We start from the raw sequence: 18,659 nt of genomic DNA, 5'->3' as shown, positions 1-18,659 counted from the left end.
GATAAGAGGAAGATGTTTAGGGATTAAATTTAAAATGGGTTAAGAAAAATTGATAAGACAAAAGTAGGATGTTTAAGGTCTCATTAATAAGGAGTAAAAGGTTTGTCCTATAATTACAACTTATAAGTGAGGATATATTTGACCCGTTTTAATCTAAAGCTATATAATACGAAGTAAGGATGATAAGACAAAAGCAAAAAGTTTATGGGCCGGTTAATAAAAGGTTTGTCCTACAATTAGAATTGTCTTCGGGTCGGGCTCATCTGGCAAGGCCCTAAGCCGGTCAGGGGGAGGGCGGGCTTGGTCGGGCCAAATTATGTTTGACCCGGGCCGGACCTGTGGAGGGCGGACCGGACTGGCAGCCTGCGTAGTTTTTTTTCTTTACAAAATAGGTGGGCCAAGGGCGGGACGGGTTTGGGTTTCGTGACTCGGGCCAGGCAGAGAGGGGAGGTGGGTTGTGCGGGTCGGGTTGTGTGCTAAAAGACCGAACATGCCGGGCTGGGCCGGGTCAGCCCGTCCTGATGGCCAGCTCTACTTATAGTTACAAGTGAAGATATATTTAACCCGTTTTAATCTAAAGGTATATGATACGGAGTATTTTTTTTTAACAGGGGTTTTATCATTTATGTGAAGTATTAGACTTGATAATGGTCATACCGTGGATTGAACCTGCTTTGTTCGGCTTGTAAAAGAAGCGGAATGAATAATAATACATTTTTTTTTTTTTGAAGAGAACCCCGGAGGTTCTACTGCATTACTATTAAATCAAAGTTAACAGCATCGTTCGCGATCAAAGGTAGATCCTCCGACCACACAAACTTACCAACTACTCTAGAGACAGGATGGGCTAAAGCATGAGCCACCCCATTGTTCAAACGATGAGTAAAAGACCAAACAACAGAATTGAAAGAAGAACATAAAGAAAAAATGTCCGCTAAAACTAAATCAAACACGCTTCTGCCAGGGCGGGATTTTCGCAGAGCTTCCACCACCTGGAGACAATCGCTTTCCACAATAATCTTCGCATGACCTCTTCGACGAGCTTCTTTGACTCCCTCCAAGACCGCCACAGCCTCCGCAATTCGAACCTCCCACAGTTGCTCCAAAACCAAAGTCGCCCCCCAGATCACCCAACCTCGACCATCCCTACACACCATTCCCAGATTCACGCCCATCCCTTCTTGTACTCCCGCGTCGACATTGATTTTCACATACCCCTCCGGAGGAGCCACCCAACCTTTTCTCGCCTTTTCCCTTCCCCGAACTCCCTCGCCTTCCCGACTGCTCTTCTTCACGTAACCCCCTCCCTCAATTTCCTCCATGACGTCTCTTATCCTCTTCACCACACCACACGGATCCACTTCCCGCAGCTCAAAAACAACCTTGTTTCGATGTTCCCACGAAGCCCAGCAACCCACCATGAACCATCCACACTCCCGTGGCCCAAACACCTTCCACCGAGACTCAATCCAATCTCTCACGCTCCCTCCTCCCACACCCTCCTCCTCACCCGTCAACCCCAGTTCCTCCCAGACCCTTTGAGCCACCCCACAGTCCCGGAATAGATGTGCACTCGATTCAAAACAAGAATTACAAAAGGAACAAAAAGAAGACTCACCTCGAACTCGAGTAGCGATGTTTGCCCTTGTTGCTAAAGCTTCGCTGCACAGCTGCCAGAAGAAGAGCTTCACGCGAGGCCAAACCGGGATTTTCCAGAGCCTAGTCCAGAGCCATTTCTCTCTCTCCCAATTAGAAGCACCCCCGATCTCCAGAAAATCACTTCCTCCCACCAACAGACGATATGCCGACCTGACAGTGAACACTCCATCTCTTTCCGCGCTCCAAAACCAATCGTCACTAGTAGCAGTCTCACTAAGCCGAATGTTCTTAATTCTCTCCCCTTCGAAACTCAAGAAAAGGCTATCCACCAGCTGCTCATTCCAAGAACGTCCCCCTTCGCTCAACAGACCCGCCACCATCATTCCTTCAGAACCCGGGGGCTGTGGTGAAATAACTCGTCCCAGCTGATTCGACTCCACCCAAGCATCCCCCCACACTCGTGTCGAGAGGCCGTCACCTATACGCCGTCTGAGCCCCAAGCCTAGAGTTCCTTTCGCCTCATAAATACTCCTCCAGGTATAGCTAGGATTATTACCAATATTTGATGACAAAAAATCCCCGTTTGGGTAATATCTAGCCTTCATGATTCGAGCCCATAAACTCCCCGTCTCCGTAGTGAGCCTCCATGCTTGTTTGCTTAGTAAGGCCAAATTAAACAGCTTGAAATCTCGAAAACCCATGCCGCCCATCCCCTTCGGTTGACAAAGCTTACTCCACGAGACCCAAGAAATACCTCTCTTCCCCTCCTCGTGCCCCCACCAAAATCTCGACATCATCCTCCGCAGCTCCTCACAAAAATTGACGGGAATTTTGAAAATACTCATAACATAGGTAGGGAGTGAATTGGCAACAGCCTTTAAGAGAACCTCCTTACCAGCCCTAGACAAGATTTTTCCACGCCAACCTTCCAACCGTTTACTCAGCTTGTCCCGAAGAATATTAGTTAGCACTTTTTTTTACCGCCCCACCACCGTAGGCAACCCCAAATAACGCTCCTGTTCCTCGACTTCAATAATGCCCAACCTCGTTGAATAATACATTTAAATATGCTCATCTCTAATTTGCTTATACTTGATAACTTTGTTTTTGAAAAGAAATTCCATGAAGACATCTTTTATAGTTTTATACTGACGGGATTCAAATGAAGGTCACGACTCACGAATATTGTTACTCATCACTTTAAGGGCTAAAGTAATCGAAATATTCGATCTATTTAAACCAATATCGGCACATATATTCAATCTTCTGTTGATCGGAATAGAATAAGTCTTGCTCATTTGGCGTAGAGTTCTCTCATGATTTGCTCCGCGTAATCAAAATACAGATAACTTGGTGTGTGTATTTGGCCTGGTTTTTAAAAGTGTTTTTGAACTTAAAAACACTTTTTGACCAAGCACATCATTATTTAAAAACTAAAACAAAATTTCTCAAAACCAAAAAAATAGAAGCAGTAATTTGGTGAGCAATTTGGTGCTTCTGCATTTGAAAAACACTTTTAGAAAATTAAACTTAAAAAACAAAAATTCATTTTCAACAAGTTAGGCCAAACATGAATGTTTCATTTCCTGTTAAAATTTCCGCGGCAGATTGTACATACAATCACATACTTGAATTACAGAAGCTAGAAAACATTCATGCCATATAATACAGATATTGTGGCTCCATTTACAACACGAAAAAAATTGTCTCACCTTCCGATGGTAGCATCAAATTTCAACTTTAAGCTGAGACGATACTTCACGAGTACTAGTGATGGTAACATCATTGTTCACATCAGAGAAACTCAAAGAAGAAAAGAGTTGGCTGTCACCAGGCATTGGCATGTTCAAGGAAGCATCGGTCATCGTGTCACCTGGCACTTCTCCTTCAGTTGCCGCTCTTTGAAGCAAAAGGGCATACTCCAAATCCCAAATTACATCTGACATCGGAGGTCTTTCCGCTGAACCTTCCGTTAAACACTTTGCAGCTGCCTCAGTGAACTTAGTCAGGGCAGTCTCGGTTACCTCTCCTGCAATTGACGGGTCAATTATATGCTCGACTTTCCCTTGTTCGATACAAATCATTCCCCAGTGTGCTAAGTTCACTTGTTCACTTGGAAGTGCACGGTTAATTACCGGTCTTGCACATAATACTTCGAGAAGGACAACACCAAACGAGTACACATCAGATTTCTCCGTCAATTGCATACATCCGTAGTATTCAGGATCTAGATACCCTAATGTACCCTTCACGTCTGTACTAACATAGGCTTGTTCAAGATGGCCTAATCTCGATAGTCCAAAGTCAGCAACCTTAGCAACGTAATGATCGTCTAGTAATATATTGGTAGACTTGACATCACGATGAATGATTCCCCTATCGGAACCTGTATGGAGGTAGTGAAGCCCTTTAGCGGCCCCAATGCATATCTCAAGCCTCTGAATCCAATTCAGTCCGAGACAATTAGATGAAATGGCGATCCCCTTTGAATCATCATACAAGTGTTCCCTTAACGTCCCTTTTTCCATGAACTCGTAAACCAAGATCATTTCATCATCTTCATAGCAATAACCAATCAAGGAAACTAAATGACGGTGTCGAATTTGGGACAGAACCATAATCTCTGTCTGGAACTCTGCAAGTCCTTGACCATGGTCAGGACTACTTCTCTTGACAGCAACTTTAACGCCGTTTTTAAACAACGCCTTGTACACCTTTCCAAACCCGCCTTCTCCTATAATCAAGCTTGCATCAAAGTTATTAGTCGCTTTCTGAATATAATCAAATGGTATTTTCAATCCTAGATGCAAATTTTGTAAATTTGAGGCATGAGACGATGATGTCTTAGAGCTCTTGTGGTTAGAGCTCACACCATACATGGATATCACTCCCCACTCAGACTCTTCGACTGACTTGCTTTTCCTTCGTCTCAAATTAAACAAAACAACAGCAATAAGAGCAACAATTAAAGCGATTGCAGCGATAACCACAGGAACTATGACCTTCAAATGGGAACCATCACCGTCTAAAGGATCTAAAGCTGTTCCATTCTTAAGCAGCATAATTTCTAATCCATTCAGGAAAATACCAGTGCTATTGACAGGTTCTAAACTGACTTTAATCATCTCGACATTACCGACCTCTACATGAGGATAATCCCTATAAAAAGGAACTGCAGGTTCATTCATATATGTAATTGTATACGGATTTAAATTTCCCTCCATCAATTTCCCATTAATGTAGACATTAATCAAGTAGGGTCCATTAACCCCAATAATGTCGCAGAAATGCAACCGGACTAAATGAACACCTACTTTAGTCGCATTGAACTCCCAAGTGAGATTATATTTCCCATTGTTTTTCAAAGTTTTTGCTGTTCTATACACAAAATCTGGGGCATCATCAGGCTTGGCTGCTCCAAGCTGAGGATAATATTTAATCTCCTCACTGTAAAACTTTGCATTTATCGTATCGCTCTTGCTGACAAGGTATTGATCATCCTCAACCCAGGTCCGCCATAGGGGATCATCTGATGAATTAACCTCCATACCCCCAACATTAATTCTATAAATCTTTTCCAAAACATTCGACTTCATCTGAACTTTACTAAAATTCAAACCGGTAGAAAACAATTCAATTGCATTAACAAAACCAAAAGCTGCTGATACAGCGACACTAGGAACGAAATGGATACGAAACTTCCCTGTAGAATTGATATCCACAAAAAACTCCTTCAGGTTTGTAGCATTCTTTCCGACAGTAAACCCAGGTAGAAGCATATGTCCAGCAGCCGAGACATTGAATTGTGCCTCAGAAAGGGGTGGCAAAGACGGGAGGGCGACGAAATGGAAGCGTAAAATGTAAATTCCAGTTGTTCGAATATCAAAGGCATAGCTGGATGGTTTAGTGAAGACTCTGGCAGTTGAGTATAACGATACTGGAGCTGGGCCTGTAACGACTTTACTGTGGTGAGCATGCAAGTGGAATCTGGACGGTTTTACGTCACCAAAGAAAGTGCGTCCGGTTGAGTCGTTGACGGCCACAGAGGAGCCGCAGTTGATGAAAAAAGAATCAGAATATACTGAAGTAACTGATGTAAAGAATATCAGTAAGACGAACATGGAGAATAAGTGTATTTCCATGGCGGATACCGTTTAAAACGAGGATTAAAGTTATGTGGTGAGTTTAAGGGTACTAGTTTGAAGTGTCTCATGAAATTTGGTGTTATACAAGTAGAAGTTTTCATTGACTTGTAGTTTGATGTGACGAAATGTTGTTTTGCGATAATGTTTGTAGCAGCAAAAGTAGATTCTTTGTTGTTTTCGCTAAACAACGAAATTATACCAGCAGCCAGTACGACGACTATTCGGACTCAATATTTCTATGGCAATGCAGAGGGAAAAGGGGGGCTAAGAAAAGGACCTGGAGGGACCCTAGACTATTCAATACTCCGTATTCAAGTACTCCGTTCGTATTCTAATCAAAGGTAAACAAATGATTGGGACACAGGAGTATGTGATAGAAGGGTCGTTCAAGTCAGTTAAGTATCGAGTTACTACGAATACAGATTAATTTAGGACGGGGAAGAGGGAAATAATGCACAATGGGAAGTAGCATATTACTCTATTACTCCCTCCGTCCTGGTCAATTGTTGTCCTTTGGTTTTGGCACAAAGATCAAGGAGAGGGGAGGAGACCAATTGTAAGATAACAAGTGGACCAAATTGAGTGTGAAAGATCAAATTGCTCATCAAATGCATTCCTAAAATAAAAATGACAATTCTGAGACACCCTAAAATGTAAAAAGACAACAAATGACCGAGACAGAGGGAGTAACATTTAGCGTCAGTGGCGGAGCCAGACGGGGGCTAGCAGGGAAGGTCGCCCCAGCTGAATATTGAAAAAATCCAACTTTTTAGTTGAAATTTTTGTTTTTGTTTTTCTAGTTTACTCTATTACATTATTAATCCCCCTAACGGTCAAATCATGGCTCCACCATTAGTACTAACTAACAAATTACTCCTATTTGGAACATACAAATTCAACAATGTTATCCAAATTACAGCAATCAACATCACAATTTCACAATATTTGAACTTAATAAGCTCCATATATCATCAATTACAATTCAAATTCAAAAACACAAAACCCTAATTTAACATTGCTGATAATTACATCGATTCAAACGGTGAGAAAAACTGAGATTACCTCAATTCGATTCCTGTTGAACAGGATTAGTTGAAGCTTAAGTTTATGCCGCGGAACTGATATGAAGTAGAATTATCAATCTAGGATTAGAGATTTGGGGATTTATTTTCGGGGGGGTTCATCCTTAATCTTAATGCATCATGAATTTCATGATTAATAAATAAAGTAAAGTAATAATGTACTCTGTAAACAAGATTATATTTATGTTAAAGCGGTTTTAAACACATTTATCATAGAATCGGACTTTTTAGTAACTATTTTTACCCACTATTAAGATTGTATAGATCTGTGGTTATTTGTATAGACAATAGACTATTTCACATAAATAACTCAAATAACTAGTTTTGTTGTCCGTGAATTTCACGGGGTATTTTGTTTTTAGAGTGATGTTTTTCGTGTTTTTAGTAATTGAAACTTTATAAAATATCAAATCACATAGTAAGATTACCTCATGAATAATTCATGATAGATCGTGTACTAAAAATACGGCCATTGACATGTTAACATAAAGATCAAAGTCGATAAATTAAGAGTGCTATTTTTTCAAAGGTAAAATGATGAAAAAAAAATCAACAAATACCAAAATAAAAAATACAATTGAAAAAAAAAAAAAAACTAAAAAACTATTAGGGCATTAGCAATAGACAAACCTCTAAGAGGTTTGTTCTTATGCCACATGAGCTAATTTACAAACTCCTTTATCTACAAACCTCCTACCAACAACAAATAAACCTCTTCAAGGTTCATATCATGGCCCACTATACTTTTTCCCCTCTCACATTCTCTCTCCACAAACCTGGTTACTAATTTGTAACCCCTCTCATCCATGAACCTCAACACTCATCACCAACAATAGAAGGTTTGTTGACAAACCTCTAAAATGTTGGACATGTCATTCTACAAACCTCTTCATGAACCTCTATTGCTAATGCCCTTACTCATTCACGTTGATGTCGTCAATCTTACACTTAGTTTTTAATATATAGTTCTTTAAGCAATCCTAATATTTTACTTATCCATATAGTCTTCTTTCTCCAATGAATTGTCCCTATAAAAAAGTAACTCAGTAATTAGTGCGAATTAACCAAAAAAAACAATGGAATTTGTTTTATACAATATTATCGTTATTAACTTAAACTTCCTCTTAAATAGAGAAAGAAAGAGGGTATAGGAATGAAGTCTTAGAGATGTAAGCATGTTAACCTTTGAATAGGTCAACACTACAAATCTTTGTAGACCCTAAATGAACTTGCACTAAAAAATAAATAAATTAGTTAATAATCTAAAACCTTAATACATTTACCTTAATTGGAATAGAATCATAGGAAGATTAGTAACACATTTAGTTAATAATCTAAATATGACATATAGATTATGGTAGATAGTTTGGGTTGCCTTAGATTTATAGATTATAGATTTTTTATTTAGATTATAGAGTTATAGATTTCTCTCAGTATTATGAAGTCTAATATAAACATAAATATGGTATAAGGAGAAATGGAATGTGAAAGGTTTGCTTTATTATTATTATTGTTATTATTATTATTTTTTACACAATCTACTTTGCATGAAAATGGTTTAAAATTATCTTCCGAAATAAAATATTATTATTGTTATTATTATTATTATTATTATTATTGTTATTATCGCTTGCTTTTTAATTATCTTATGGAATTAAAGTTAAATAAATAAATAGATTAATAACCAAATTTATGAGAGGAAAATAAAGGGTTTATATTAGTTTTTTAGTGATTGCAACTACTATTTTTTTAAAAAAAAATTTGGTGCTTATAAGCATGTGATAATTTTGGAGATAATTAACTTTTTAATACATAGTTTTGCCTTTTTATAATATTGTATAAAAATAAATAATTAAGTAATTAATATAGATGAATTAGTATTAACCCCTATAAAAATGTCATGTGAATTAAAATTAAATATTTTAAGTAGCCTTTTAATTATATTGTATAGATAGATTTTACCACTGTTTCGTGCCTTTTATATTTCTTCCCACTAAAGATTACCCACGTGATGCTTTGTCTTATCTGCTTTCACATACATTTCACGATGCTTTAAAATTCATATAAAAAATATATTGATCAAAAGGTAAAACATCAACATGACAAAAACTTCACAAACGAATCAACATTGTCACATGTAAATCATTGAAATTAAACCAAATGGAAAACATGAATTTAAATATAAATCAAAGGATAAAATGTTAATGAAAATTATGGGTATTAAGTAGTATAAAAAAATCTAAACAATTTATTAACATATTATATTACAAAAATTAATTAGATAGGAAGAAATTTTAATTAATTTGGTGGGTGTTAAGTATTATGAAGAGTTTTAATCAATTTATTATAATGTTTAATTAAAAAAATGAAATAGGAAAAAGTGTTAATAAAAATGGTGGGTGCATGTTAAGTAATACAAAAAGTTTTAATTTATTAACAAGTTTTAATACCAAAATTTCAATTAAAATGTCAATTTTAATTATAAATTATGACATTTATTAACATGTTTTTATTACAAAAGTTCAATTAAAATGTCAATATTGATTATAAATTATGAAATTTTGATGTAAATTTGTAAGGGTTACATGAATTAAATTAATTCATGGAAAAAATGAATTAAATCTATAAAATAAGACAATTACGTGGCAATGAACTTTGATGCTCACATTTACGTGGCATTTACGTGGCATTTTTGGATCTTACGTGGTTTTGTCTACGTGGCGTTTATTAGTCATTTTAAGATAGTCTTTTAATTATATTTTATAGATAAATAGGTAAAACTACAACACACCCTCTACTATGTTTCAAATTTTACGACTTAGTGCCTAATATATACGAAGTATTTTTTTTTTTATATTTCCACATATTATGTTCAACGATGGTGCTATTATACAACCACAATGCTTACTCCGCATATAGACCTGACAAACAGGTCAACCAATTGGGGTTTCGATTGGGTCAATTTTTGTTCGGGTTTCCAAGAATTCGGGCTGGATTACTTCGAGTTCGAATCATTTTCAAATATGATTGTTTTAACTTAATTATTTTGGAGTAATAGTTAGTTCGTGAGCACCATTACCACATTGTTTCTTTTGGTTCTAAACCAAACCGTCAACTTTGATACCACTTGTCGAGTAAGGTTCATCCTAAGATTAATTAGCGATAAAAAAGAAAATTACTCCACTAACTTATAAACTAGTTTGGTCGCTCTTAATCGCCGTATATGGTCAATAATCAATACACACAAAAAGTGACGTCAACGAAGATGATATACTCCATATGATTCTCAGTTGTAATCCCAAAAAAACTGAACTGATGATTTGAGAGTTGAGCCTTTAAGCATTACTCCATCAAGAACAAATTTTGGGCTAAATTAAAGCATGTTCAATATTTTGGATACAATCTCACATTTCCAACGACATTCGGTCCAACTAGTTTAAGATTACTTACAATTACTCCCTCTGGGCATTCCTAAAATAGTAAGGCAAACAATTGACTAAGACACCCAAAAATGAAATAGACAGAAATGACCGGACGGAGAGTAATCAACGTTCAGCTCAGAGTCTGAGACGATACTTCACGAGTACTCATGATGGTAACATCATCTTTCAAATCAGATAAACTCAAAGATGAAAAGTTAGTATCGTACTTGAGGGCTCTTTCCTGCAATTTGCCATAGTAGATCAATTGTATGGCTTTGACTAGATGTTTAGTTTTGGAGTTTTGTTGTTTATATTGAGTCGGATATGACCACTTAATGCCTATACTATTTATATGTAGCAAGTTATGTTATTTTTCAACCGATAGCTTTTTAATAGTTTTTTTTTGTGGTGGGAATTAACTTATGGTGTAATTCTTTTGTCTATTACAGACTGTACACAATTTATTCAAAGAGAAATTGTAGTTTCTCGTGATAGACGTTATAGTTGGACTATAGACTCCTCGAAACGTATCCGTGTCATACTAAGTTCAGAAGGGTCTCAAAATAGGGGAAGAAATACTCGAAAACATAAAGACAGGGTTGTCAAACCATTTGATAAGAGAGGTTCACAAGATTGGCCAGAAGATGGTGAAAAATTCTTAAGGTATGGAATTGTTAATTTATCTTTTTAGTAATCATATTTCCTCTTCAGGTCTATAGAAACTTGTGTTCTATTATTTGCCAGATTTCTTGCGCCGTCTCACACCCTCTGCCTTTTTGCTATTTACGGGGATGTCTCACTCTCACATGTAGTAGGTTCGTCCAACTAATATGAATATACATTTTCAGTAATAGCGATGGGGGAAGGTGTTATTGAAAACTGATTATGTTTTAAAGGGAAGGGTGTTATTGAAAACTGATATAGGTTTGGAAATGAAACACTGCTGAAAGATTAGGCGAATAGATGATTTTGTGATGGATTATTTGATGAAAGGAGACATTTCTGAGAGATTATTTAGAAATTGGAGTTTACCTGGTGTAGTAAAGAGGAGGCACGTGAGATATTGCCTCCCAATGAAGCACGTGAGATATTGCCTCCCAAATGTGTGCTTGTAGTGAAGTTATGAGGGTAATTGTGCTGAGCTAAAATAACTTGTGCGTGTGTGTGTGCGCGTGCGCCTGGGGAAATAACAGACATCGCAATGATTTTTTTGCATCTCGGATGCTTAGACGGAGTCATATTGTTCTTCAGAGCTGTTTCTTATGCTGAAAGCTTTGTTTTTATGGGCTTATGTTACACATGAGACAGTTAATTGCACTGTTCTTACTCATTTTCTAATTCTTTACATTTTCTGAGTTACTGCTACTTGATGTTTAAAACTTTGCACAACTTCTGGTTGCAATTAGTAAGAGTAACATACAACACTCGGACTGTGTGGTTTACAAAGTCATCATGACTCTACTATCTTGACCTTGTTCATTGGGTGCATTTTCAGGCGCAGTTATCCTTTATGACATACATACTTGATGGTTTGATGGATTTGCACAAGCAGAAACTGAAGCCGTTAGAGTTAGCTTATAATTTCCATGATTTTGCGTTAAATTTGCTGGCAATGAGCCTGTAAATCCTTCTTTTTCTCTATCTTTTGATGTGCTGCTTATTAGTGTCTCTCTTCTGGGATCTGCTTATTAGTGTCTCTCTTCTGGGATCTAATTTCCATGATTTTGTGTTAAATTTGCTGGTATTATTTGTTAAACTCAAGCAACATGTTTTTTCTACACGAGATCTTAATTGCGAAAAGTACTATGTAGTTGCAGTGTAGTGTACACTCAGTAGCTCCAGAGAAACAGGTAATTTGTACAAGAGCAAGGTTTTGGGTAACATCAGGATTGAGTTGGGTAAAACTATAAGGGCGATAAGTGTTAATAGGAGAGAAAGGTTACTCTGGAAATGAAAATAGAAAATAAAACCAAATTCGTGATATTCAGGACTAATAACACAGGTATAAAATTACATTAATTCTTTTTTTTTTTTTTCCTTTTTTCTGTAATAGGGTTTTGAGATGTACCTTACTTAGTTAAAAAGGATTTCTATATTGTATATTTTGGGTTTTGGATTCCTTTTTGTTGTTTTTAATTATGTTTGTGGGTCATGGTGTTTTTGATCGTAGATAACAGAAAAGTATTGAAAGTTTTGGTTTATTGAAATAATACGGGTTATGAACTTTGGTTTTTAATTAAGACAATGGCGTTGGCGATGTGGCGGAATAGGGGAGTGAGGTTGTTGAAGGAGGATTGGCAGGGGTGCGAGGTGTAGGGAATTGGTGTTTATGTGGGTGGTTAGGCATCGAAGGTGGGTGGGAGGTGCATGGAATTCATATTAGGTGGATATTTGTGGTCTCCTTTTAAGTACCCCTATGCGTAGATTCCAGTCCTGTATTGCCTCTATAACTTTTAAGTACGTGTGTGATTTTTGGTTAAAGGGATTATATTTCGCTAATCTGTTTTCATCAAGTTTTTTTTAACAGAAAATACTAATAGTTGCTTTTATATTATTGGCTTTTTGTTTTGTGTACTTACCAAATTGAGTTCTACTTATCTACCCGAGATCCTAAGAGAACTTTATTTTCGGGACTGACTTTTTTTGCAGGGGCGGTATATTTGTGCTTTCCTTTCGAGTTCCGCGTGTCTACCCTCACGAGCCACCAAAAGTCAAATGCAAAATGAAGGTACGTATTAATGTCATGGAAATTTGCGTTTGAGATAAGAGTTTTTGTTCGTTTTTATGTTCGGTCGTTTCTACATTAATTCACCATGGAGCTATGGAACTTTGTTAATAGGTAAGTGGCTATAATGGAAGTATATACAACATAAAATAAAGAAATACCAAGGATTATTGAGAATCTTCTAGACTTTCGGCCTTTACCTTTGCCACAGGTATCTCAACATGAAGTTATTCAACTGATTTAAATTCATAGGCTGACAATTTTATTCCGTATTTATATGAATCGAATCCATACTAAATCCGACCTGAATAGGATGATGGCTTGAACCCAACCAAACCATAACCATGTACGTGCCGACAATATCCGAATCCGATGTGACCTGTCCGACCTCTATTTGAAATTGTTCCCTGCCATTTTGGTAGCTTTTTTGTAGGAGGTAACTCCGGAGTTAAATACTTATATCATTACATGCCAATTTTTAGGGAATCTTCCTCCATAAAAATTCCCTCAAAGAGGATTTATTGAAATGTTGCCGTATTCTAAAAAAGTCTCTATCTAAAAACCTCTAAAAACCCTAACCCTAATCTTCAAGTTCATCAATTAGGGGCTACCGTCTACCAATTTTGGTGGAGGTAAGCCCCAATTTTTCCGTTTTTCTTACTAAATATCTATTAATTATTAATTATATGCAAATAACTCTTGCCTCTCCTTTATTGGAAATTTGTCCTCGCCTTTGTGTGAGTTTGGTCCTCATCTTGTGTGAGATTCATCCCTCTATTTGAGAGGTTCAAGAATTATGTGGAAGATCAATGGTCTTATCGTAGTCATATGGTGCTGCAATGGATATTGGATTATTGCGTACGATTTGTGAGATCGGACAAGATTCATCTCTTTCAAAACTTTTTTATTAGATCTATAGATCCCCTCGCAGTTGGCTGTATGAAGAAACAACGGTATTTTAGAGGGTGGTGTGCAGAAGCGTTTTTATCTAATAACATCTTAGTTTTAGGAAGAGTTTGTCTTGCTTGTGTTTTACAAATCTGTATTCAATTAATTTTAATTTTTGTTGCAATTCTTGTATGACATATTATTATTATTAATGAAATTGATCTTTTACTCAAAAAGGATTTATTGAAGATTTTGTACCGTCAGCAAAAACTGAATCAAGAGGACAGCTGGTTCATCTGGTTTGCGCGATAACTGTAACATATGAATTACAATTGTAATTCAAACTTAATTTCTAATTTTGGATCGATTATACATCACACAAAGAAAATAACATTGGGTATTAGGACATTTCCATGTCCACTTAAGATTATTGATATTGAATGTCAAATGTTATGTTTTTAAAACCATGATAATATCTTGGGATTTTGTTTGTTTTTATGGTATTTACTCCAATACAAAATAAGAAATGTAAAGTATTGGTTACATCCTAAGGATAAATGTGGATCCAGCCTTTCATAGACTACCTTTAGTAGTATAGCCCGAATGAAATTTTTGGACTGATTGTAGCCACAAAATTTCGTTTGGACATTTGTCCCCTTATTTAGAGATTGTTCGTGCATAAAAACGGTGTCAATTGTGTGTCTCTTATAGTGACTTTCGTGAGTTATACTCGAGAAATAAAACTATAAAGATATAAACCAACTAGTTGATTAAAACTTGGAAACATATTCTCAATGGTGTTGATACTTAATAGGAAGCAGTCCAAAACAAATGGGATGGAGGACTTGGGCCTATAAGCATAACTCTATCAAGAAGAAATTTTGGGCTCAGGACTGACATGCAGGCCCATATTTATCGGATCCAACTCATAAGAGACTTCTTAAAAGTGGAAGAACGAAAACACCCTTTCATCAAAAAAAAAAAAAAAAGTGGAAGAACCAAAGGGCATGTAAGCATGTTCATTATGAGAAGGGCAAACTTGTACGGATTATATTTAGTGTAATTTGTCGACGACTTGAAATAATTGTGTTGAATATGTTTAGTAGCTCGCTTGTTTCGTCAATTTGATTAATTTGAACATTTACTACGGTTAGATGTTCGAATGTGTTGGGCTGAAACGACTGAAACACAGAGTAGATGAAAATTCAGGGGTCTATATATCATCTCGTATGTTGATTAGTTTAAGACATGAATTTATTTGGTCAGGCACACGAATTGTATGAGTTGGCAGCCGCGCTTTCACCGTTATTCAAAAACATACTTTAAACTAATAAAGTTACTAATGAATTGGATAATTTCACCATGAACAGTAATTATAGTCGTAATCAACCAAGTGAGTTTGATATGGTATATAACTTGCCTTATCACTTAACAACAAGGTTAAACGTTTTCATCCCAGTTTATTAAATTTTATAGACAAAATTATTCAATGTCTAAGAATATCTATCGCAAGAAGATTGATTACTCATTATTGTCAATCATATTTGCATTTGTGATGAGATTATCTGCAAATCTTTCCATATTAGGCTTATTAATGGGTCTCCTAAGAACATACATTAGAAAAACCGAATTAAATAACATTGGAAGTAGAACAATGATGGGAGTCAAAGGTGTCGAGGAATGTTCCCCGATTTCATTCCAGGCCAATGGTTAGATCGGCTAATGTATTGATTACAGTCATATGGACCAACCACTAGTCCACTACACATAATGAGGGCATTATAACATTTTATCAATCATGATCAACAACTATATGGCTTCTGAAACAAGTAGTAGTACATACAAGCCTCATTTCTTTATATAATTATCGAGACGATTTTATATTATTATAGTATAAAACGAATTCAAATACGGGGTTACCAAACTTAAGAAAAAAAATAGCTATAAAAACACCGTTTACATATTATTGTGTAAGACGCCTTATACAAGAATTTGTGTAATTATTGTTAATTAGGATATTAAAATATTAAGTTAAAATGGTTTCTTGACATGTTATTAGAGTCAGCGTAGTCTTGGTTATAGGTTCAAATCCTGGGAACCCCGATATCTCATGCGTGAGTTTCAGCACATGGTATGGAGGAGTTTGTGCACTAACCACTTAAGATTTCAACCATCAACTTAAGATTTCGATTTAAATGAGCATATTCGTTTTAAACTTAAAACGAGTCCAAACATGATAGATATGAGAGAAGCAGAATGACAATAGCTTAGAAAAGGTTAGTTCTAGACTTCTCGATCCATCCAAATAAGGTGATATTTACCCGTTTTAATTTTAAGACGGACATATCCGGTTTTAAGCTAATTATATCTGGCTCACGGGTGGTCCCCATGACATGGTGACGTGGATGGGTCCCAGGAGCTTATTCTTTGGCACCTGGGCGGGGAACAGGGCAAGTGTTGTTTAATCTGATGTCACCCAGATTTAGGGAATGTCCTCTAATCAAGTGTGTCTATTAATTCTAGACTATGTATGATTTGGACTGCTCTTAAAGTCTTCTTTTGGTTTTTGCATTTTCTTTAATTTTATAAATTTGTGGATTTAGTATTATCGATTTTTGGATTTAGTATTATCGATTTTTCTAATACTATGTATTATAAAAATATTTATTAAGAATTTAATATCGGTTTTATTACACTTCAACAAATATTTATGATTCGAAATTATCATCCACAAGTACTAAACCATTTATTTGTAAACCAGCAAGTCTTGCTCGTGACTTTCCATCACAAGTTAAAGCATCTCACAAACTCATTTTATTTTTCATATTATGTAGACAGGTTGTAAGTATACCGTCATGACTTGTGACCTTCACGAGTAAAAATGTGTGTTTAAACAAGTAAACATTAAGGTTTTGAACTTTTTCGTTTTCTAAGGTGTACTCGTTGTTTTTCACAAAAAAAAACTTTGATCGACAATAATTCTTTGTTACTGATGGGGCATATTCTGCACCCGCTGACCGAGTCAACATATTAAGCAAGGTCAAAGATATCCAAAGCAAGTCAACACCTTGGGATGACCTAGCCGACGCCACTTGGCGGCTTCACTGGTCTCGGCCAGGCAACTAGCTAGCCGGGGCACGTATCCGCGTACTCACATCCAAGACCCCTCGGCCGGCCTGGCATGGGTCCATCGGCCGAGGGTAGAACGGTCTTTCCACCTGCTAGCCACTTGGCCACTACGTGACAAAAGGTGAAAGTCTATAAATACTCCTCAACCCTCATTGAGGAAAGGATCCACAAATTAACCTAAGAATCACTATTCATCTGGTAATATCTTCCTTATCTCTCTACAATATATCCTTAGCCAAGTACTAACAACTTATCCCATTAAGTTCACTGACTTGAGCGTCGGAGTGAGTACGCTTGGCACAAAGCCAAACCCTCAGTTCGTTCATTGTTGCAGGAGAGGCCGAGAGAAACGATAGAGACGTGAGGAATCCAACTCGAGACATCATTCTACAAGCCACGGGTGGTAACAATACTTGCTCTGGAATTACACCCGGAAGCCAAGTACTAACAACTTATCACATTAAGTTCACACGACTTGAGCGTCGGAGTGAGTACGCTTGGCACAAAGCCAAGCCCTCGCCTTCGTTCATTGTTGCGGGAGGCCGAGAGGAACGATAGAGACGTGAGGAATCCAACTCGAGACATCATTCTACAAGCCACGGGTGGTAACAATACTTGCTCTGGAATTACACCCGGAAGCCAAGTACTAACAACTTATCACATTAAGTTCACTGACTTGAGCGTCGGAGTGGGTACGCTTGGCACAAAGCCAAGCCCTCAGTTCGTTCATTGTTGCAGGAGAGGCCGAGAGGAACGATAGAGACGTGAGGAATCCAACTCGAGACATCATTCTACAAGCCACGGGTGGTAACAATACTTGCTCTGGAATTACACCCGGAACAATTGGCGCCGTCTGTGGGGAACATACTAGAAGCTAGTCACATTCATTCCCAAACAAAAACCCACCCAACAAGCTAAGAAGATGTCAAAACAACCAGAGGAAACAGTGACCGACGAAACCGAATTCGGCCAAGATGATACCGTCCACAATTCTGAGATCGGGCCGTCCTCCACCGGCCGAGTAATTCAACCGGCGTACGGGATGCCGATACTACCAGAAACACCGCTGCCCGCCGGCCAGGTCACTATCATGGGACATGTGGTCGATGCAGCCAAACTCAAGCTACTCCTGGACCTGATGGGTAATACGCCGATCACTCCCGCCGCAACGACGGTGACGGCAGCACACCCGCAGGTGACCCGGACCCACAAAGTGACCCCGAACAACTTGTCGGGGCGGTCAAGGAGCGGAGCATACTAGGACGCCGGCGGAGCCCATATCGCGCCGGGCCGACCAAAGTCCTTCCCCACTCGCGGGAGGACAGGCGTCGCGCGCGCAACGAGGCCATCCCCGAGGAAAGCGGATCCGCGCCAAAACCTCGATCACCTCGGCCAAAGCCGGAGTGACGGGGAACGAGCCGACATGCTAACATATTTACAACAATGACGCGCCAAAACTCGATCACCTCGGCCAAAGCCGGAGTGACGGGGAACGAGCCGACATGCTAACATATTTACGACGGCAGACAGCGCCAAAACCTCGATCACCTCGGCTAATTAAGACCGAGGGCGACGGGGAACGAGCCAATATGCCTAGATATTTACAACGTGACAGACGGCGCAAAACCTCGATCACCTCGGCCAAAGCCGGAGTGACGGGGAACGAGCC

The 18,659-nt window shown here is 37.9% G+C and overlaps 1 protein-coding gene and 1 long non-coding RNA gene across 3 annotated transcripts; one reads left to right on the top strand and one right to left on the bottom strand.

Moving 5' to 3' along the window:
- Positions 1–2,877: 2,877 nt before the first annotated feature.
- On the bottom strand, positions 2,878–6,986 carry LOC141656387 (putative receptor-like protein kinase At2g23200). Of its 2 annotated transcripts, XM_074463257.1 has the most exons (3): positions 6,807–6,986; positions 3,170–5,548; positions 2,878–2,948 (listed from the first exon to the last, which is right to left on the bottom strand). In XM_074463257.1, exon 2 carries the CDS (start codon positions 5,376–5,378, stop codon positions 3,327–3,329), a length of 2,052 nt encoding a protein of 683 aa, XP_074319358.1. In that variant the 5' UTR covers positions 5,379–5,548; positions 6,807–6,986; the 3' UTR covers positions 2,878–2,948; positions 3,170–3,326. The 2 variants fall into 2 exon arrangements, with proteins under 2 accessions (XP_074319358.1, XP_074319357.1); XM_074463256.1 differs by lacking the exon at positions 6,807–6,986 and having other exon boundaries at positions 3,170–5,986.
- A 3,665-nt stretch (positions 6,987–10,651) lies between these two features.
- On the top strand, positions 10,652–14,993 carry LOC141655791 (uncharacterized). Its single transcript, XR_012548183.1, has 3 exons — positions 10,652–10,911; positions 12,898–12,976; positions 14,676–14,993. It is a non-coding gene; the product is annotated as an uncharacterized LOC141655791 (long non-coding RNA).
- Positions 14,994–18,659: the final 3,666 nt, after the last annotated feature.

Source organism: Silene latifolia, chromosome 5 (genome assembly GCF_048544455.1).
Source record: "Silene latifolia isolate original U9 population chromosome 5, ASM4854445v1, whole genome shotgun sequence".
In the NCBI taxonomy this organism is placed as follows: domain Eukaryota; kingdom Viridiplantae; phylum Streptophyta; class Magnoliopsida; order Caryophyllales; family Caryophyllaceae; genus Silene; species Silene latifolia.
The sequence above is the reverse complement of the archived record's forward strand: the minus strand, read 5'-3'. Positions and strand labels throughout refer to the sequence as shown.